Below are 22,123 nucleotides of genomic sequence, written 5' to 3'. Positions count from 1 at the left end.
CAACCCAAGTATGCAGAGAGTCGCGCATTCATTCAAGGGTCCGCGGAAAGCTTCGCGCGGAAAATCATTCTGCCGTGTTTGGCCAAGGCGGTGAGTGCGGGCTTACTTTTTCTTATCGATTGATAAGAGCGATGCCTTAGGAATATTCATATTTGCTCTCCATCAGGAGATATTCTTTACTGCTTAGCGACGCTCGATCTTTTCTGCCCTGCTGCCTACCTAGAAGATTACGTCGCAGCTTGAGCAGGCCGAAGCTTAGGTATATCAAAAGAGATGTTGATGTGGATTCACGTTTCTATAGCCCTAAAAGTCACCCGTGGGTTACCTTAAGAAAGTGTACACCATTCTACACAATTAGTAGTCGAGACAAACGGCATTTAATTTAATCTCAAGATTCTCTTCGCGTTTCCGAATGCAATCGCCTCCCACTCGGTTTGGCTGACCACTCCGGACCTTTTCAAGGTCTGCATGAACGCCGCTCCATCCTCTATGAGGGATCACGGGTAGTCAACATAAAACTAGCAATCAGCATTGACTGATGTTTTGTTTATGGGAAGAAAAAGGAAGGGAAGAAAAGGAACCTTATTCTATCCGGCGCAGTAGTTCCTGGTCATGCCGCGAATGGATTCGAGGTGAAAAGACAAAACACTAAGGCCGAAAAGCAATGCACCGGAATTTACCTAGGTATACTTAACCCCTCATATTTTTGGCGAGAGAACAGTAGTAGGTGTAGACATTGATATATCCGTATTGAAGGAGATGACGGCAGCAAAAAGACGAGTCCAAATCTTGAGAATCAAACGCACGGCATTTTGTAGACACTGTTCGTAGTGAAACTAGGGCTATGTCGTTGGATGGTCAGGGCCTTCATGTTCATGTTAGCGCTTCCAGAGCAAAGAAAATTCAAGTCCTCAGGAGAGTAGAGCGGTTCCCTGAAAGCCTGACGGATGTTGGATCCAGCTTGAAAATATCCATTAGCGCCAGGGAGAATCATCCATCGTCCATCGGACAGTCGGATCCTCATATAAGATCTGCGTACCCTATACTGGATATTACGCTTTACGATGTTATGATATGTTGTAAGCATAATACATTGTGTCGATGCAGTGGTCTGAGGTCAGTTCAGAGAATCAGGTTACAGACTGCTCTAAATCCTATTGATGAGATTTGTGAGGTCCCTCTCTTGCCAAAAATTTTTATCAAACACTTGAATTCCATGGTCCTTCTATAGGTGGATAAATGAATAGAACGAGGGGTTGCAGATCTGCCCTGGTGTTTGCCAGGGTTAAGTCTGGGCTGCAGAGTTGGCCCTAACTCGGTATAAAAGTTGCCGAATTAATGAAGACACAGACGCAAGCAGGTTCCCTGCTATAGTCCTAGGCAAAGGTTTGGAGATCTTTTAAAATTAGGCAGGGCCTTTCCCTAGCCATATACAATCAACTTCTTGTCTTCATCTATAGCCCACGTTAAAATTGAAAAATGGCACGGCTTGCAACTCTGCTTAGCATCATTAGCGCGGCGTCGGTGTCAGCCAACACTCTCCTAGCTACTCTAGACTATGGCTCCTTTCAGGGATACTATGACGCAGAATACAATCTGTCATACTGGAGGAAGATACCATTTGCTGCACCTCCAGTCGGCGAAAATCGGTTTAGGGCTCCGCAGCCCCCTCTTCAAGTAAACGGTACATATGACACCAATGCCGGCTTTTCCGAGTGTCCGCAGCGAACTGCAAATGGCTCGGAGGATTGTCTGTATCTGGGAGTGTATGCTAGACCGTGGAGTGAAGGCCAGAAACTACGCCCAGTATTCGTTGAGATGTATGGAGGGGCATTCGTCGAGGGTAGTGCCTCAACCGGATTGCCAGGGATATTCTATCCTTTGCTCAACTCCAGTGATGAGAGTGATTTTATTGCTGTAGGCCCCAATTACCGTGTAAACGCATTCGGATTCTTGCCGGGCCAGGAAATCTACGATGACCCTTTGTCTGATTTGAATCCCGGTTTGCTAGATCAGCAGTATGCATTGCAGTGGGTTCACAGATACATCCATCTCTTCGGAGGCGATCCATCTCAGGTCACTATCATAGGTCAGAGTGCCGGCGGAGGAAGTACTGTGGCTCAATCGATTGCGAATGGCGGTAAAACCGACCCGCCTCTATTCCAAAGGGCTTTATCATTGAGTCCATTCTGGCCCAAAACATACCAGTACAACTCACCCCAGGCGCAGGCTATCTATGATCAGTTCGCAAGCTTGGCCAACTGCTCTGGGACTAGCAATACTCTGGAGTGTTTGAAATCTGCAGATCTGGACACATTAATCACCGCAGCATATGGTGTCACATACGGTGACGAGTATGGACCAAATTCGTACACCTGGGCTCCCGTCATAGATGGCACCTTCCTGCCTAATACGCTCAGCGACGCGGTGGAAAAGGGCGCCATAAACGCACCCGCCCATTGGGGAATGTACAACACGTATGAAGGGGAGAACTTCATCCCATCTGGTCTCAAAACCTCTGACTTGTCACCATACAACTCATCAGATGCAGCATTTGAGCTTTGGCTGGGGGATTTTCTGCCTGACCTATCCCAGAGTGACCTCGATCACCTTTTAACTGTGTACCCATCGAGTGGCAGTAGTGAGAGTATAGAGAGCTACAACACAACTTACATTCGCGCGGAGCTGATCTATCGAGACCTTGTCCTGGCTTGTCCCGGGTACTGGCTGGCCCAGTCCGCGAAGGTGGGATATCTTGGGCAGTACACAATCAGTCCTGCCACTCATGGCAGTGATACCTCTTGGGTGAGTATATATACATCACGAAAATGGGCCACCGTTTGTGTACTGACATATACCCCGAATAAACAGTGGGACTCGTACGGTACACTGCAAACCGAATACCCAACGATATACGAGGGGTTTGCGGGCGCCTATGCTTCGTTCATCCAAACAGGCGATCCAAACAAGAATAAGCTGACGAATTCTTCGGAAGCTGGTGTTCCTGAGATCAACACAGGAGACGAATGGATCATAGCACTTGATGGATTCACTGTCACGAAACTCGAGCAATTGAAAACGAGATGTGCGTTCTGGAAAGAAGTGGCAGCAGATGTTCCCAATTGATGAGAATAGGGAATATGTCTAGACTATAGCAATGAATAAAACGATCTGGTGTAGTGGACGAGGTCCAAGGGCGTCCTTGCTTATGAATGTGAAAGCAAAAACGAGATACTCGCAGCGATGTAAAGTATTTCGACGTGACTGTAATTTATACTAGTTCGTACGCCGCCATCCTTGATTTCCTGGTATTCATGCTGCAAATACCCAAGATACCCGGTCACAGTAATACCAGCATACATTCAGTCCTACACGTCTCTTGATGTAATCGTTCACAACTCCGCCATCAATTCTCAATCTCCATCCAACATGGTTGAGCTGCTCCCAATATTCAAAAAAGCCTATTGGGCCCTAGCTGCTACGAGTCTAGTTTACATATCATGGCTAGGCGCAATGACATTTCCAACCGTTCAGCGGGCGTACGTTCCTCTACTATCCTATCCTCGAGGTAGAAGTAGCCCTTTCGCTAACCAGTGAGTTAAGGGCACTGTATGCAAACTTAATAAACCCAGCCGTCTGGCAGGATTTAAATGATGTTGAGAGTTTTGGCTTCTTAAGTAATAATCTTCACTTCTTCCTGTTTCCTATGCATACATGCCCCTTGCTAATGAGCTGCCGTAAAGAGACTCAAGTACAGCCATTTTATCTGAAGACGCCAGACAATGAAACTTTATACGGATGGCATATCCTCCCACTACATCTGTGCAGAGAGCATGAGGAGCTTCTGAATGATAATTGGTCTTATGGGCCTGCAGAGGATTATACACAAACAGTAGCATACAAGCTGCTTTCTGAAGAACCTAATTCGCGGGTTGTTACGAATTGTGAGTTTAGTTAAGCATCTGCATTGTGAATAGGTAGTTATCGAATGTCTGGCAGTTCTAACTTCATCAAAAGTCCATGGGAATGCCGCCCATCTCGGTTCTGTCATCCGTCCGGAGATGTATCGAATGGCTTTGGGGGTATCAACTCCACAGAATCCGGTACATGTCTTCGCCATTGATTACCGGGGATACGGTATTTCCACAGGCTCTCCCTCAGAAGAAGGCCTCATTACTGACGGCGTAACGCTACTGAACTTTCTCACCTCTGAGCCATGCAACATCCCACCATCACAAATCGTAATTGCAGGCCTGAGTCTTGGGACTGCGGTTACAACTGCAGTTGCCGAGCGTTTTGCCTTTGGTGCAGCACCAGATTCGCCCGACTCAGTGACCATTGTTGGCCAGCCAGCTTTGAAAGACCCTGAGCCCTTTGCCGGGATCATTCTCGTTGCTTCTTTCAGCAATCTTCCCGATCTCATCGAATCATATAGCTTCAAGGGCTTGACACCACCAATGCTTTCACCTTTGGCTGGCTATCCTCGGGCCCGGGAATGGGTCAAGTCACAGATCCTCGATACCTGGCAAACCAACAGCCGTCTGGCACGCCTTACAAGCATGAAGCCTCGAGGAGACGATGATAGCGCTGAATCTGATGCGAGACACGCCCAAAAGGGTGTAGATATCACAATAATTCACGCGCGAGACGATGCTGAAATACCCTGGAAAGAGGGTTTCATGAACTGGAAGTGGGGTACGACTGGTTGGAACAATGATGACGACAAGCAGAAGAAAGTTGGTAGTCAGTCCCAAGTAGGAAAGATTGTTTATGAACGTGTTGCGGAAGATGGTGTAACAGAGACTAGGGTTTGGGAGAAGGAAATCTGGCCATCGCCAGAAAGGAGCACGAGTTTCGCGAAGACAAATAGTAACGGGAAAGGAGTGAAACGAGTCAGATGGGAAAAGGTTGGATACGGTGGGCATAATCAAGTCGGTGCTTATTCAGTTGCAGCTCTTGCTATCCTACGCTCCTTTGAAGAATAGCTCTTTCGCATTCGTGCGCGTCTTACTGACATGGCATTATGGTTGGTGAAAGGGATTGCTGGATTATGATGAACACTACCGAACCAATAGTTAATTTACGAGTAGCTCAAAACTAAATGATTAATAAATGCAAACGCTGTAGAATTGATTGATGACCTATGATAACAATAATCTAACTAACTCCATCCAATTTTTGTTTTTGATTCCATCCGTGATTGTACCTCCTGGTTGCCTGCAAAAGGCATATATGCGAACTATCCAAGCTCAACATATAACAAAGAATCAAATTCCACTGTTCTTTAATGCGTACTCAATGAGGAGAAGAGATTATATAGGAATAATACAAATGGTGATGCAAAAAAGAAAACAGTTCAACAAGGTATCCAAGCAATACATGATTTGAGAAACGAATATGACAGACACAGCTCGAGCACCAGCGGTCGTAAATGTATACAAAATAATTCTAAAAGGTATAGTATAAGACAAATGGGGTGAAGAATATGGATGCTGATTTGCTCAAACGGCCGTCAATTTGGGTGGATTATGCCATAGAAGGTCAAAAGTCGTGATGGACTTTATTTCTTGTGTCGGTCTGCTTGGGCCTTGAGGTACTTCTGAATAAGTTCCTTTTGCAATTGACCGGGGGCCTTCTCGTAATGACTGAATTCCATGGTGAACTCGCCTTTACCCTGAGTGGCTGCACGCAGATGGCTACTGAAGCCAAACATGCCGTTCAAGCTGCAGTCGGCGTAAACGGTGAACTCGTCGACGCCGATTTCACTGTCGTTAATGGTGGCGTTTCGCTTATTCAAAAGGCCGATAACATCACCCTGGAACTCGATGGGGGCTGTAACGACAGTCTTCATCAAAGGCTCCAGAACAGAAGGGTTACTTTCCATAAACGCCTTACGGAATGCTTGTTGGGTGGCATTCTTGAAAGACATTTCAGAGGAATCAGTCATGTGAGTGGCACCATCGTTGATGACCATCTGTGTTCCAAGAACTTTGTGTCCAATCAATGGGCCCTTCTCACAAGCGAGATTGAAACCCTTTTCACAAGCGAACAAAAATTTCTCGGAAATGGCTCCTCCGACAATCTGTTCTTCGAACTTGTTTTCTTCCAGAGATGCAGATGGTTCCATCCATCCAACGACACGAGCATAGTCACCAGGACCTCCGCTCTGCTTCTTCAACAAGTGGTCGAACTCAACGCGATTGCCAATGGTCTCTCGGTAAGCAACCTGGGGTGGTCCGGTCTCGCAGTCAACCTTGTATTCACGGCGCATACGCTCGACGTAGATATCAAGATGCAATTCGCCCATTCCAGAGATGATAGTCTGCTCACTTTCGCTATCATATGAAACACGGAACGTCGGATCTTCGCGCTGGAATCGAGCCATAGCCTTTGAAAAGTTGGCCGAGTCTTTGTTGTTCTTTGGCTTGATCGAAAGAGAGATAACGGGTTCTGGAACAAACATAGACGACATGGTGTAAGCAAGCTGTCCGTCCGTAAAGGTATCACCTGATGCGCAGTCGACACCGAACACAGCACAGATTTCACCAGCGCCGATCTCTTGCACTTCCTCCATTTCGTTGGAGTGCATACGAACAATACGTGGGACCTTGACTTTCTTATCATTCCGGGCATTGAAGACATTGGCACCTTTGCGAAGGGTACCTTGGTAAACACGAATATAGGTAAGCTGACCGAAGTTGCTTTCTTCAAGCTTGAAAGCCAGACCGACAAATGGCTGTGAACCATACGGCAGTAGTTTGACCTGGGCTTCCTTGCGTTTCTGATCCAAGGCAAGATTAGTTACTTCGGATGGGTTGGGGAGGTAATCGCAAACTCCATCCAACATAGGCTGGATCGACTTGTCAGCCAATGCAGAGCCCATGAACACCGGAGTAAATTTCAAGGAGATAGTAGCGCGACGGATAGCAGCCTTGATTTGCTCCTGTGTGGGCTCCCTTTCATCCAAGAAGATCTCTGCAATCTCGTCATCGACATCGGCAAGGGTCTCAATGAGCATCCTCCTTCTTTCTTCAGCTACAGCCTTGACTTTCTCGGGGATTTCATCGGTTTCGGTAATAGTCTCTCCTCGGGGACCCTCATTGTAAATGGCTTTCATGCGAATCAAATCGACCACACCCTGAAACTCATCCTCGGACCCAATGGGAACTTGCACCGCAGCGGCAGGTATTTTGAGTTTGTTGTTAATCTGATCGATAGCCTTGAAGGGGTTGGCGCCCATTCGGTCCATCTTATTGACGAAGGAAATTCGGGGGACGTTGTAACGCTTCATTTGACGGTCGACAGTGATGGTCTGCGATTGGACACCGGAGACGGCACAGAGGATCATGACAGCACCATCGAGAACACGAAGAGCCCTCTCAACCTCAATGGTAAAATCAATATGTCCCGGCGTGTCAATCAAGTTAAAATGATATTTCTCCTCTTTGCCATCCTCCTTCTTCACCCAGTCACAGAATGTGGCTGCAGATTGAATAGTGATACCCTTCTCACGTTCCAGATCCATAGAGTCCATTTTCGCACCAACACTGTCCCGACCACGAACTTCATGAATAGATTTGATACGGCCAGTGTAGAAAAGAACTCGTTCGGTTGCAGTTGTTTTTCCGCTATCGATATGCGCCTGTTTAAACTGTATCAATAATGGCCCCAACAGAGAATTAAGATGGCAGTAAACTTGGGTCAACGTACGGCGATACCAATGTTTCGGACTTTCGACAGACGCTTCCATTCCTGAGCGTCGATGTTTTGGATGATCTCCTCTTGACTGAGACCGTCGGGGTTGGCAGCAGCTTGTTCGATCCTAAGTTGATCACGAATGTTCAGTAAAACGTCGAAAAGAACCGGCGATGGAAAAACAACAGAAACAAACGTGAAATGGAACATACACTGCCGATGCTGCTCCCGAGGCATTCCTTATCTGATGCCATTGCCTAACTGGCGACGATAGTATCTGGCCATTTTTTGTGGGCAATGAAGTGAGCCTAGAGACCGGCAAAGAGGCACATTTCAACACATTTCGGCTCTGCGACGGAAGTAATCGGACAGGCGCTGATCTCGCAAGGCCAGAGAAGGCCCGCATTTGAGATGGTCGCACCATAGAGTATGCCCTCATTGCTCCCTATCTCGGCAAGAGGATCAATCTACTTCAATTGCTTGTGACGGGCCACGTTTTGCATCAAACATGCGCGCGTTGGAAAGAAAAAAGTTCGGGGAGACCCTGCACGTGATGTGGAGCCCGAACAGGGCCAGGGGTTAGCCAGTAATATAGTGCGCATTCAAGCCGACGAAAATGGAAGTCAAAAAAAAAAAAAAGAATCGAAGAGGGATAAGACGCAATATCTCAAAGTCCTACTTTTGTTGAAATAAATGAGAGGTATCTGGATTTCTGGAAGATCTTTTCCGGCTCTAAATATAATACATGAATGGTGTTTGCACAAACGAAATGCTGAAAATTTGGATCCCATCCCTTTTAACTCCGACAATCACTGAGTAACAAAATGCAACGTATATCCAAAGTTTCGTATTGTGATGAGTATGGCGTTCGAAAACCCTTGTAGGCGTCCATCAAGAATGAACCAATTATCACTATCCCACCGATAGCGGTATACAACTCAGAATGCCCCGTATGCTTTCATTTCGTGGATTGATCAAAAGCCTCGCCCAATTGACCATTTATTTGCCTTGGCGTTGCTTGTGTTTCGGATTTTTCGAACTGTCGCAGAAAGAACGATGATAGTTAGCTACAATGAACAATAGTGTTATGCTGTAGAGGAGATTCAAATCAAACGTACCAGATGATGTAGACACGGTTCTTCCGTCGCACAGGCTGCCACAAAGTCAGAATTCCATATGCATTATAAAAAAAGCGCAAAAAAGAGTGGAAAGTTTAAACTGAAACTTACCTTGCAACCGTCACAGAGTCTCTTCACAGACGACCTGGTTTTCATTCCGCTTTTCTGCGAGTGTATATATGTGGTGGTCGCGGTTGAAGTATTATGACCGACGCTTGAACGAAATAGACTCCATCGACTCTGAGTGAGAGCTGAAACTGCTCTCAATTGCGAGAATGACCGTGACACATTGTGGGTAGCTTCATAGCGGCGAGGGGTGAGGATGACTTGGCGGGCAGAAAGCAGAGATCGCGAGGCCGTCGAGAGAACGGAGCGTAGTGGTGACATCATGCTTGTGTTCGTGGCGGGAGCTCGAGTCCCTTGGTCACTGGAACCTGCTGAATATGGAACAAAAACAGGCGCTTTTATGCAGTTCTTGTTGGTTGATCCTTTGCAACATGGCGGAGGTTGAACGAGGACGGGCCGCTCCCCAGTCAGATTCCGTCACGTGACTTCGCTGGACTTTGGCAATCCATTAAGGGTTTGTTCCCCATTGTTCCACACCAAACTCTCCAAGAAGCATGGAGGCGTCTGTAATTAGGAGAAACCCGAAACTTAGAACGGCATGCGACAGATGCTACGAGCTCAAAGAACGATGCGAGCGCATATCGACCTCCTCCCACTGTGCACGGTGCGAGAGGCTGGGTCTAGCTTGTTCAACGGTGCGGCCGGTACGACCTGTCGGTAGAAGGGTCCATCGTGAGAAGGAACCCGTCTCCAGACTGACGTCGGACACGCGCAGAAAGCTGCAGCATTACCATCCTGTCATTGACACCTGTTTGGGCATCCTTCATGATCAGCAGCCGGAAGAAAAGGAGCTGCTGCAGTTTCTCCTGGGCCAGGCTGGAAACTTGGATCACTACGTCGTGTGTCCGAGCTTTCAAGATGAACAGCAATATTCGCTTGTTACGCAGCTGCCAGCTGCACTGCCACTGCTCAAGGATGCTTATCTTGCGTGTGCTACCACCCTAAAGCAGCTTCATTCTGGCACTGTAACGGACACAAATGCCAATATCAGTATCGTCTACATATCAAAAGCTATGCGCGCATTACGCTCGCTGTCTGTCCTGCGTACAGAAGACACAGTTTTATGCCATACTCTAGGGGGTATACTGGCTTTTTCGATCTATTCGGCCATTGGTGTAGGAGTTCCAGACATTTGCCGTTACTGTCTCGGTACAACAAGATCATTTGTGAGAACAACAATATCCAGGGCGCACGAGGATTCGTGGCAGAATTTACTAGTCCTCCTAGAGACCATGGACTGTCTGGTCTACCGACGAAGGCCAACACTAAGAATTCAGATACCAGCCTCTAGTACTGTTGATCGCCACCTTGGTCTCTCCTTGCCTCTCTTGCCTTATTATCATGATCTTTGTGTGATTAGCAATTCACTTCTTAATACAACTGACGCAAGCATTCTAGCTCATCTTCAAAAGCAGGTAGATGACATCCGAACTATTGTTGAACCCTGGCAGCCATCTAACTTGGATCAACTTGTTGAGCAGTTCGATTCGGCAGATATTGTACACCTTCTTGCGCAAGCCAAGGTATACCGCCTGGGAGTGCTTCTGATAGGCCACCGATTACGATATCCATTCGGCCAGGAGGATTCTCGGGCCGAAACATGGTCCAAGGAAATCCTTATGGAACTTGAAATGGCGCAACGAGTCACGAAGCGATCGGTTCGATTTGTTACGTTACCATTCAGCATCGCAGCCATTGAGGTTCGAGATAAGGATCTACGCTCTAAGACGCTCCAGCGCGTGGATGATTTCGTTGATCAATACGCTCCGCTCTTACAAAAGGCAACCAAGACATTCTTGTCAAGAATTTGGCGCGAGCGGGATATGCGTCTCACGAGTCGTTGGTTTAATTCGTTACATAAACCATGTCCCGCGCTAGATTATGTTAATACAGCTTGCTCTGATAGCTTATAAAACTCGGAGAATTGTAGCTACTGCTTCTCTAAACCCTATTTATGATCGAGTCCAGTACGGCTGCTGCCTTCAACAAGGCCTCGTCTCTTTGTCTATATCCCACCGCCTGAATAGAAACCGGTGCATCCTTGTATTGTTCCGGGCTGGTATCTGTTGAAACATTCGTGAGCTTGAGCTGCCAAAAAAGAAATAACGAAGAAAGGGGCGGTGCGTACATAGACGGTAGACCTGCTCATCCTCCGGGCCAAATTGGGCGTTGCTCAAATCGTCAGCAGAGTCAAAGTCTCGCACATAGCCCACAGGAACAGAAATCGCCGGATAATCAAGATAATTCCACAGACCAGTATATGCCGCAGTCGCCCAGCAGTCCAGGGGAACTGCCGTATGTGGTGCTGGAGGCATTACAATCACATCTATCTCGTTGTCACGGAACAATTTGAGGTACTGTTTTGCGGCACCGGCTCTGCGGACATTCAAATCAAAGAAACCCTGCAGAGTCGTTCCTGGCACCGACAGAATGCCGACGGTTTCCAGCGAGGGGACAACTGGCTCCCCTGTCCGCGCGAACTGTTCGTAGTAGTACTTTTTTTTTTTCACTTTTAGTCAGTCTATCTACAGCTAGCATGCCAATGATTTGAGGGGGGGCTCACATCACTTCCTGGTAGCGTCACATAGCTTACGTGGTCTTGATAAAGTATTTTGACGTCGGGGAGGTCAATTGGGATGATTTGAATGTCGTCGTTGTCACGAAGTAGACTAACCGCCTGCTGCAAGGCACGTCTAATTGGTGGCGATGGGGTATAGACGCCATCATTTTGAGCAACGCCAACACGGAGCTTGCGTGCGGGTTCAAGGTCCAGCCATGGAACTGAGACAGAAGTGCTGTCATACTTCCAGGTGTCTGCTTGCAGTATCGTCTTTAGAAAGAGAGAGCAATCCCGGAGTGAGGTCGCCATAGGCCCGGCTGTTGAACGGACAATATCTGTCCCTGGGGTGGTGACGTCTCGCACACCACCATGAGGAACCAAACCTACGCTAGCCCTAAATCCATAGATCCCGTTGCAGAGTGATGGGATACGAATGCTGCCAGCAATATCCGTCCCAACCCCGAGGATGCTGCCTCGAAGCGCAATGAGTGCGCCTTCGCCTCCTGTGCTTCCACCCACAGTGAGCATTTTGTTGCGAGGGTTCAGAGTTCTTCCAAAGATATTGTTGTCACTATCTCCAGTCATGATTGCCTGAGGCAGATTGGTCTTGCAGTACAGAACCGCACCCAAGTCAATTAGCATAGCAGCCAGCGCGCTATGTTCCTTTGCTGGCTGATCCACATAACAACCCAATCCGGTTGAATTATCGTATCCAGCAACCTGAAAGCTATCCTTGAGTGAAATTGGGAGCCCAAAAAGTGGCGGGAGAGCATCCCCACGAAACTTTTGCTCGTATTCCAGGTCAAGTTTCTTCGCTCGTTCAATCGCATCCTCGAAGAATATCTCCGTTAGACAATTCGTCTGATGGCACCAGAGTCCAGGTTAGCAGATTTCTTTAGTAAGATAAGTTCTTCAAGGAACTGACTAGCTGGTGGGCAATGGCAGCCCGTTTGCAAAAGGCTACAATCACTTGCTCAGTCGACCACACTCTAGCCTTGAGCTGTTCAAGAAGCGCAGTTGCGTCGTAGTCAGAAGTGATTTTGACTTCTGTTTGGTCTAATATGCCGCAGGTAAGTGGTATATCCATCACGTTGGTAGCATCTTGGAAACTCTCCGCAGGAATCCGCCAAGTCTCGGGGATCTTGTCCTGCTGCTGAGCTCTCTTCGCCGCTGCCAAGATCTTGTAGTTTTTCGTCTTAGATGCCATCTTGATTTGCACGAGTCGGATTATCGAAACAAGAAGCAGTGAGACTTTCTTTGTATGGGTGATTTTGGAAGCTAAAATATCTTCAGGTCTGGCTATTTCCTGCTATTTATAATCACAGCAAATAGTCATCAAGGCAATCAAAAGAAACTATACGTAATTACCACGACCCTCCGGCCCCCGTATTTGGCGTGCATCAACAATTGTTGAGTAGTTCAAGCCGTCTTCATTGGACAATTCACGAATATGCATTGATGGGCCCAATTTCATCTCGGCGGGGCCGGTGGGTTAAGATCTCCGGGCAATCTTCCGGTCAACCTTCCGGCCCACTCTGACATCTACAGGCTACAGCTCCGAGTACTAGTTTATCCTGTTCGCTGATGCGTTGTAGAATATCCGATGCACCTATAAGTCATTTGAGTGCGACTATTATTGTGAAGGATTAGTTCTTCTTGGTGCGCTTGTCATGAACTGAGAGAATACGCAAGATAAACTATACCTAATCTGGTAAGCTCCATGATCATCGATCAACAGACCCCCATTAATCGGAAATGGATCTCTCAAGATTTTTAGTCACTTACTAAACAATAAGAAACTATTAAAAAAAATGCACTCAATTATTCTACTAGCAACTCATCTATATAAAACTTCCTCTTCCCTTTAATACCAACATACTAAACTTTTAATTTAGTCTATTTTTAATAGAATTGTCTAACTACATTTAGTAGAATATTTGCCTTCTATTAATAGAATCATCACATTGAGTCAAAGTAGTACTATATATAATCAATTGACCTATAATTAGCTACAATTAAGTGAAGGCCTTGGACCCATAATAGAGAATAGTCAATTACCCCAATTAGAAAGACCTGAGGAGAAGCCTACTACAGATAATCCATAGAGCAAAGGGTCAAGCCAGCCCGCCTTACACATAAATTAATAAGGAAGACCAGAGACCTAAGCTTATACAAGTTCTACCTTCATTCTATTGGTACCCTATTATTCATCATTTAGCTAGTATTTACTGCAGGCTACATCTTCTCAGAGAAAGTACCTCGTGCGTGCCAACACCCATACTCATATTCTATGGTAATTTACTCACATCCCAAAACATACAGAGATATAGCTTCGCATCTAGACAGAAAATGGTACCACACATCATACGGCGACATATTTTGAAGGCTACCTAAGTTTTAAATTACTATGCGTTCTCCTTTCAGGCATCTATATATAATTAGTTAAATCTATAATGCTCTAAAACAGTATATATCCTTAGTAACTAACTTCTACAGCTACTTAATGATTGTCAGTATCCTAAAGTCCACTCAGTATTTACACTAGCTCCTGCTCAGAGCTATAGTCAGGTACAACATGCAGCTATGTCCCTTACACATGATTAAGGGTTTGCTAAATGCAGTGTTTAGGGCACCTCTATGATTCTTCTCCACAACAGACACCAGCACAATTCTAAACAGGTATGAAATTAAACGCGTCCACCACTTGGCACATGGGATCACTTACCTAGGTATTTGGCTTGACAGATTCAGTCAAGATATGACCCTCATAGACCAGGTGCTTCCAACAGCTGCGTTCACGACAACTTTTGGTAAGCCAGCAACCTCGTCCACCGTGAATACACTACCTAGTCTCAAAGCTGACTACTTATTAGATGTATATTTGCAGGAACAGCACTCATAGCATCTGGTGTAAGCTACGTCGCAGCCATCATTTCATTCGGCATGTTGGCCATCTACATTATCTAGAGGTTCTACCTTCGCACTTCCCATCAAATACGACGTCTTAATCTAGAAGCTAAATCTCCTTTATATCAACTATTTACAGAAACCACTTCAGATATCATCACAGTGCATGTATTTGGCTGGGAAGCAACTTTTATAAATGAACAACTGCAAAAGCTTCAGTGCTCACAAAAGGCTTACTACATGTTGTAAGCAAGGGCCCCCAGAAATCTGCAGAAGCTGCATATGACCAACTGTATGACATAGGTACTGCATCCAACGCTGGCTGAATGTCGTCCTAGACATCTTTGTCGCGGCTATAGCAGTTGTTCTGATCAGGTTCGCGCTGAGATTCTCCAATATAGCAAGTCAAGGGTCCATTGATCTTACTCTATTAAATATAATAGAACTCAACCAAAGCCTTTCAATGCTCATCAACTCACAAACTAGACTAGAGACTTCCCTTAGCACCATTACACAGCTCAAGGGCTTTCTCGCTGAAACTCAAGCCGAGGGTTCAGCAATGGAAAACAAGATGCCACCAACTAACTAACCAACAAGAGGTTATATTCAGATAACAGGCGTCACGGCAAAATACAAATAAGCCATATTATGTCCTTCTTATACTTACCCGTGAAAAAGTCAGCTAATAATAGGTAATAGCATTGCTAATGCCTAGTCTCAGTCAATAATTCACAATATTGACTTACACATACAGCCAGGACAACACATTTTAATCATCAGTCAAATTAGTAGTAATAAATCATCTTCTTCTCACTCTGTTGCATCTACTTAATCTAGACTCCAGACGCATCACTATTGACAGATTAGACTTGTCACAAATTCTACATCAGATTCTCTGCTCTCATCTTGTGACAATTCCCCAAGACTATGTCGAGCTGCCCAGCTCAGTACACTACAACCTTACTTATTTCTCATCATTAGATAAGGAGCCAGAATCAGGGTACACCAACAATGAAGATAAGAAGGCCATGAAATGCGCACTAAGGCGTGTTGGCCTCTGGGACACTATGAGTAAATAAGATGGACTCAACATCAAGCTTGCCGACCTAGGTCTATCAGGCGGATAGAAGCAGTTGTTTTCTCTTATATAGACTCTTCTTATAGTATAAAATAGAAGAGTTAATGGTGATATCATACTCCTTGACGAACCGACAAGCAGCATAGATCAGGGGATGGAGCTAGACATATGGAGGATAATGAAGGAGAAGTTTGCGCAGTATACTATTATCACTGTGAGCCATCGCTTAGATGTAGCGAGCGATGCCGACGTAGTCGTGCTCATGGAGGGTGGCAAGGTAGTCGAGGTCAAAAAAAGGGGGGAATTATGAAAATTTGCCGTTCATATAGCGAAGCTCAAGGATACTAACAAGGACTAATGCTTCACTTTATTACAGTCTAGTTATCTAGATCTATTGTAGAGGATCTATCAATGATAGTTTGATATCTATTAATTATTCTCGCTTGTACGATTAATTGAGTAAATGAAACTCAAAGACCAACGCCAGCGGAGACAAGAAATCATCCTCGTCCCCGATCCCTTATGCTGTTCATGAATATTGCCTCCCAACATATAGTTACAGCCCGAGTGATTCTACAAAAGAAAAAAAAGTGGAAACATGGCGATTTCCATTCAACCCATTCACTTACTCCCGTCGGAGAAACATCTTGTATGTCGGCGAGTTGGTGCACTCTTCATACGGATACCCAAGCTCGTTCAGAAAGCGGGTGAGTTCATCATTCTCCGAAGTTGCGCATTGAATGCCTGCCAAAACCCTGCCAACATCTCCGCCATGGTTACGGTAGTGGAATAACGTGACATTATCTGTGGGACGAAGATGGCTGAGGAATTTCTGCAATGCACCGGGTCTCTCTGGGAATTGGAACATGAAAAGGCGTTCGTCTCGGACGCCACTCGGTCCTCCAACGAGGAAGCGGATATGTGACTTGGCAAGCTCATCTTCACTGAGATCTTCAGCTTTCATGCCGGCCTTTTCCAGCTCGGAAAAGATCTTTTGGAGCTCTTCGACCCTGGAAGATGCAGACATGGATATTCCCATGAGGACATTAGCATAGTCTTCGCGGGTAAATCGGTAGTTGAAAGCGGTTATCGGGTGAGGTGCAACAATGTCTATGAGTTTAGCATAGGCCCCCGGTCGTTCAGGGATTGTGACGCTCATTAACACCTCCTTCTTCTCCCCTAGTGCAGCCCTCTCAGCAACAAATCGAAGACGGTCGAAATCCATATTAGCGCCTGAAGTCACGGCCACGAGCTCCCTCTGTGGGTTGGGATCGGGGTTGGCTGCCACATATTTTTTCAGACCAGCCAAGGCGAGAGCTCCAGCCGGCTCGAGAATGGAGCGGGTATCTTCAAAAACGTCCTTGATAGAGGCGCAGATTTCATCGGTCGTGACCTGAATAATCTCATCAACAACATCGCGACATATGCGGAATGTCTCCTCGCCAACAAGTTTGACTGCTGCTCCATCCGCGAAGAGGCCGACTTCTTTCAACATCACTCGCTCTCCTTTCTGCAATGACTGCACCATTGCGTTTGCATCGAACGTTTCAACACCAATGATCTTAACGTGTGGTGCAATGCGCTTGATGTAGGCACCGACACCGGCGATGAGGCCACCACCGCCAATACAGCAGAACACTGCTTCGAGGTTGTGCAGCTTAGCCTGGCGTATGATTTCCATGCCAACGGTGCCTTGACCCGCAATAACATAAGGGTCATCAAAGGGGGGGATGTTAGTCAGCTTGTGCAGCTTCTCGAGGCGATGAGCTTCCTCTTTCGCGGCATCGAAATCATTTCCTTGCAAAACAACACTGCCACCGAGTCGGGAAACGTTGAGGTGCTTGATTGCCGGGGTGCCGGATGGCATCACGATGGTGGCAGGGATTTTCAATTTACGAGCGGAATAGGCCACGCCTTGCGCGTGGTTGCCTAGTGAGATTGAATCAGCGAACATGATTGCTAAGTTATAGACTCTTGAGATAGAAAATACCTGCCGAGCATGCAATAACCCCCTTCCATCGCTGCTCGGGGCCTAGATGCGCCATCTTGTTGTAGGCACCTCGCAATTTGAAGCTGAAAACGGGCAACAAGTCCTCCCGTTTGAGCAGAACCTTGCACTCCAGCCGATTGCTTATGTTTGTGGCATGCTGTAAAGGCGTCTCCTCAATGACATCGTATACGCGCGAGGTGAGGATCAATCGCAGATACTATTGTCAAGGTAGGTCAACATCATCTGGTCTACGAGCACACAATCATGGCCGTGGTTGTGCACGTACATCAGGATAGCCCGTCGGCAAGATATAATCCTCTGGGACATCGGAATTGCAGGCGGCCCTAAGGCCTCCTTCAGCCCTTTCCTGTGTTGGGGTCGGGATGGCGGAATACTCAGTCATAGATAAGCCGTTCACATGTGGCCGCCGCGGGGGCGTCACCAGACCGTTGGCCATGATGCGTCTGGATTGATTAGTTCAGCAAGACTACAGTCATCAATGTCATCAATGCTGCAACAAAGCCAATTGCGCCAGAATCGAGAAGACGAGCAACAAGGGCGGTGTAGAGATAGCAGACAAGGATTTTTGCTCGGTCGCCGGTTTTGCTGCCGCGCTCCGCTCCGACTCCGGGGGGAGACACTTATTATGTCAGCAACCCTAACCCGTAGCCCTAACTATGTGCTGCATCGGAACTAGCGCGTAGCCATGGTTGAGGGCCTCTTGGTAACTGCCGACTTCCTCTTCGTCTTCCTCTCCGTCAGACAACGCAGTCCACTCACAGCCATGTCACAGCCACGATACGGATTCTCCGGAAAAGTCCTGCGTGAAATTGCGCCGTTACAGCACGGAAAAAGCCGCAGACTTGACAGGGTAACGGCGGTTGCGAGGCTCGCATTTCCACCCTCGTGCATGATGCCCAGAGGAGGGGTATGAAACAGTCAAATTTAAAGGAGAACATTTCCATGAAAATACGCAGTGGTGCCAGCTGGTCAAGCGTCTATCTGATGATACCTAATAGAGGAATCGTCACGGAACTACATTCTCGGAACCTGTCCTGCGGCACCCGTCCGCCTCGACAGTGTCAATATAAGGTTAAAGTCTAAGGTGAATTTATCCGGCGCGATCTATAATAGCCTGACGATGCAGTCACTAGCTACTAGCGCTGAGAAGCTAATCTTCAGTCTGCAGCGCTCCGTGCACATAGCTTCGAACTATCACGGTATCACCTGATTATCACACATTGGTAGCGCTGTTTTTTTCGGTGATGAAGTGGCAGTAGATGAATGTCTACAGACACGTAGTTCGTGTCTGGATCAGCAGGGGTTGCATTTGACGGTCACAGAAGCGCCAGGGTTAGTAATGATGCATTGCAACACACTCCAAGGGGCCAAAGATGTGCCGAGACGACAAGACTTCGTCCTATCTCTGGACTAGCCGATTGTTGACAGCGCTTAGTTTCTGATCGTATAAACCTTGCTGGTTTGACCAGAGGGAAGTTGGCCGATACATATTCAACATTGCCAGAAGACGAAAGTAAACTCGAAACAATGCCGGCCGGCTATGCAGACCAGGATTTAGGGGCTTCGCCCCCGCAATCTCGTTTTCCTTGGAGCATTCGAATGCCATTGAGCACCCGGGTAGCCAGGGTTGTATTTGCCGACATAATAATTGCAAAGTCGACTGCTGACCAGTCCGGGGTGCCCAGCCAATCCCCGCTTTACTGCCAAATGCAAGTCGGTCAAGACGGAGATGAAGACCCCTGGCAGCCTTTCTGCCTGTAATTTCCAAATCCACGTATCAGCGCTTCGTAGGGGGATTTCTCGAACCCCGTCATATGTTCGTTCTGCAGACAGGCCTGCATAAAATCAAGATGAAGATGTGCCGCATAAACATCATAACCTCGGTCGTCAATGAGCAGCAAACAAATGAAGCGCCGAAGAAGGTTCACGGGACGTTTATTTTAGCTTTGTTAGTTTTTCTAGATAAAGCGTCCTTCCCCAGATTTTGCCCCTCCGCACAACCAAACAAACTCGGGCAGTCAGGCCAGATGGCGATCGTCTAAGAATGCCCCCACCCCCCGACATTCCGCAGCCAAGTGAACTGAACTGAACTGAACCGAATGAACCGGGCACTTCTCTCTTCTCGTAGTACGATTCTCCTCTTTTGCAAGGTTGCACTGCTGCAATCGTGCTGCGTTTGCGCTCCAGGGCGGTCGCGCGGACGCCCGTCATGAATAATGACCCGTTGCAGCAGCTGCTTGACAGCGTCGAAACCGACTTTCCAACGCAGGATGTCATCCTGCTACCTCCTACCACCGCAACTGTTGTGTCCAGCTCCGATAGCGCTGCAGAAATCAGCCACAGCAAGCTAGAGGCTGCGATGACTCGAAGACGCCCCGCACCGCGAGGCACGGCGGCATATCCCCGTAAGCGGGCGAACAGAGCTTGTCAGGTCTGCAGAGCTCGCAGAACGAAATGCGACAATAAGAAGCCATCGTGTTCGTTTTGCGAGAAAGTGGGTGCCAAATGTATCACGACTCCGACTGATCTGTCGTCGTAGGGAGACCCTTTCTGTTATCCTTTTTTTTTGTTTTTTTTTCCCCTTCCTTTTCTTACCCTCATTTCAACCTCTTCTTTAAACATGTGCTGAAAATATCCCGAGTGGAACGCTCGTGCTGACGATGGGATTGTGAAAAGCTTCGACCCTGCGAGCCTAGCAATCCTAGATCGACTTGAGCACATAGAAAAGCTAATTCGCGAGAAACCGCTAGAAGTGAGCCTACCTTCAACCGCGCCGTCAGTTGAGCAACAACGGTCCAGTCTAGGCTACGGATCTCCTCCAACTCCCGATCTACAGTTTGGAGCTGACCTCAGCACTGTCACTATTGAGACTGTGCTTTCTTGGGATGTCTTTCAGGGTCGTTTTGATGCTCAATTGGACATCAGATCGGTCCTGAAGAATTATGAAATGCCTCCGTCTCCGATGACCTCGCCAGTTGGAGAGGCTATTCCTTTGATTAACAGCATGGAGCTGGGGTCTTGCAATAGGCTGCTCAATAGCTTTCTGGGCCGCGTTCACATTGCCAATCCCATCCTAGATGTCGACTTGGTTCGTGGATATGTCCACCATGCCTGTCTCAATGGGATTAACTGGGATGCCCAGTCATGTCTGGTGGTAGGTGCTTTTCACTCAGGGTTTTGTTTCTCTGTGTGTCATGCTAAGCTCCCACGTCTATCATTTGCAGCTCCTTATTTGCGCGCTAGGATCTATCGCAGAAGCTTTTCACGATATACACCCGCACACATCGCTCATGGCTCGGAACTCTCCCAGCTTCGCTTTAGCCAGGGCCTTTTTCGAAGCATCACAGAAGCGGATCGGGTTGCTGATGCGTGGTAACGGCGTTCTCGAGGCGCAATGCTTCTTCTATTCGGGCGTCTATCTGATGACCATTCAGCAGCCCATGGACGCATGGAGGCATTTCGTTCAAGCAGCCGCTGTCTCGCAGGGATTCGATTTCTTGAGGAGATCCGAAAGATCGTTCGCTGGCGAATTGTTACTTAGCGAGGATATGCAGCGCGATCGAGCTTCGCAGGAAAGTATCTACTGGACGTGCTTCAAGTCTGAGCTGTGAGTTTCTTCGTGCTAGAGTCCCTATAGTAGAATATCTTACCGACTTGCTAACTCTGAAAAGCGAGGTACGCATGGAATTGTCTTTGCCAGGGTTCGGGCTGCAAGATCTGTCATATCCCAGTTCCTTCCCCAGTCCACCATTAAACTACCTAGGAGATGAATCTGCGCGAGCCTGGTATTACTATCTCGCAGAAATTGCGTTGCGTCGACTAGCCAATCGCATACTGTATAACCTCTTCCGTCATCAGGACAATGGCCGGTTCCCGCGAATCAACGAGATGGTGGAAATGACTGCTGCATTTGAAGCAGAGGCTGTTGACTGGTAAGAGACTCTTATCCTTTTTTTTTATCTCTTTCTTATAGATAAATATATTAAATAAACAAATATTAATGCTCTGCTTCTGTCAAATAGGATGGCATCCCTCCCCCCAATCTTCTCCCTCCAGACATCCGAAGAACAAGACGACGTGCTCAAATTCGTTCTCCGCGGCCATCTTCTCGACTGCTACGAATGGATGTATTTCCCCTTCATGACCGAAACCATCAACTACGGCCGCCGAGAGCCCATCCTCGACGAATACACTCGCAAGGGACTGGAAATGTGCGCCGAACGCATCCGCAAAAACGAGCCGGGCTTTCAGCACCGACACCACGGTGCGTGGCTTATGTTGCGTACTTGCACGCGCAGCGCACTTATCTTGTTGGCTGCTTGTCATAGTCAGATGGTACAGGATTTGATGCCGCAGGGATGGAAGGAGGCGGTTTTGAGTGCGATGAATATGTTGCGGTTTTGGGAAGACGAGGTTGGTGATGCGCGGGATCGGTTGCAGATTTTGACTGTTTTGATGGCCGAGCTGGGCTGGTAGTTGTTCTATTAAAGATGAATGAGTGGAAGAGGAATTCTTTGATGATGCGATGAAATAGTACATTCTTGATATGTTTTTTGCATGTCTATCTACGGGCCGGGTCAGGCAAAAATGATCATATTGGATTTGATGGAGATATGTATATATTTCTT

General features: G+C 47.2%; 6 protein-coding genes across 6 annotated transcripts, besides 1 other annotated feature; 2 read left to right on the top strand and 4 right to left on the bottom strand.

Annotated features, from left to right (window-relative positions):
• Window positions 1-1,479: 1,479 nt before the first annotated feature.
• Window positions 1,480-4,985, top strand: UA08_00130 (hypothetical protein; the record flags this gene model as incomplete). Its single annotated transcript, XM_020259903.1, has 5 exons — window positions 1,480-2,805; window positions 2,872-3,085; window positions 3,281-3,539; window positions 3,829-3,944; window positions 4,018-4,985. 5 exons carry the CDS (start codon window positions 1,480-1,482, stop codon window positions 4,983-4,985), a joined length of 2,883 nt encoding a protein of 960 aa, XP_020124686.1.
• A 575-nt stretch (window positions 4,986-5,560) lies between these two features.
• UA08_00129 (Elongation factor G, mitochondrial) lies at window positions 5,561-8,101 on the bottom strand (the record flags this gene model as incomplete). The annotated part of the gene is made up of 3 exons (XM_020259901.1): window positions 5,561-7,642; window positions 7,711-7,822; window positions 7,908-8,101. 3 exons carry the CDS (start codon window positions 8,099-8,101, stop codon window positions 5,561-5,563), a joined length of 2,388 nt encoding a protein of 795 aa, XP_020124120.1.
• Window positions 8,102-8,758: 657 nt separating this feature from the next.
• Window positions 8,759-9,200, bottom strand: UA08_00128 (hypothetical protein; the record flags this gene model as incomplete). Its single annotated transcript, XM_020259900.1, has 3 exons — window positions 8,759-8,762; window positions 8,814-8,848; window positions 8,925-9,200. The coding sequence occupies 3 exons, from the start codon at window positions 9,198-9,200 to the stop codon at window positions 8,759-8,761; spliced, it is 315 nt and encodes a 104-aa protein (XP_020124119.1).
• Window positions 9,201-9,456: 256 nt separating this feature from the next.
• Window positions 9,457-9,504: a repeat region (Identified by RepeatMasker using a combination of RepBase library and repeat library created with RepeatScout).
• Window positions 9,505-10,880: 1,376 nt separating this feature from the next.
• UA08_00127 (hypothetical protein) lies at window positions 10,881-12,706 on the bottom strand (the record flags this gene model as incomplete). The annotated part of the gene is made up of 4 exons (XM_020259899.1): window positions 10,881-11,002; window positions 11,068-11,434; window positions 11,503-12,360; window positions 12,425-12,706. The coding sequence occupies 4 exons, from the start codon at window positions 12,704-12,706 to the stop codon at window positions 10,881-10,883; spliced, it is 1,629 nt and encodes a 542-aa protein (XP_020124114.1).
• Window positions 12,707-15,861: 3,155 nt separating this feature from the next.
• On the bottom strand, window positions 15,862-17,931 carry UA08_00126 (Threonine dehydratase, mitochondrial; the record flags this gene model as incomplete). The annotated part of the gene is made up of 4 exons (XM_020259898.1): window positions 15,862-15,889; window positions 16,114-17,413; window positions 17,475-17,691; window positions 17,761-17,931. 4 exons carry the CDS (start codon window positions 17,929-17,931, stop codon window positions 15,862-15,864), a joined length of 1,716 nt encoding a protein of 571 aa, XP_020124113.1.
• Window positions 17,932-19,704: 1,773 nt separating this feature from the next.
• Window positions 19,705-21,971, top strand: UA08_00125 (hypothetical protein; the record flags this gene model as incomplete). Its single annotated transcript, XM_020259897.1, has 5 exons — window positions 19,705-19,900; window positions 20,219-20,649; window positions 20,720-21,102; window positions 21,167-21,427; window positions 21,518-21,971. The coding sequence occupies 5 exons, from the start codon at window positions 19,705-19,707 to the stop codon at window positions 21,969-21,971; spliced, it is 1,725 nt and encodes a 574-aa protein (XP_020124116.1).
• Window positions 21,972-22,123: the final 152 nt, after the last annotated feature.

Source organism: Talaromyces atroroseus (genome assembly GCF_001907595.1).
Source record: "Talaromyces atroroseus strain IBT 11181 chromosome Unknown scaffold_0, whole genome shotgun sequence".
Taxonomy (NCBI): domain Eukaryota; kingdom Fungi; phylum Ascomycota; class Eurotiomycetes; order Eurotiales; family Trichocomaceae; genus Talaromyces; species Talaromyces atroroseus.
Note: the sequence above shows the minus strand (reverse complement) of the source record. Positions and strands in the feature narration are given on the sequence as shown.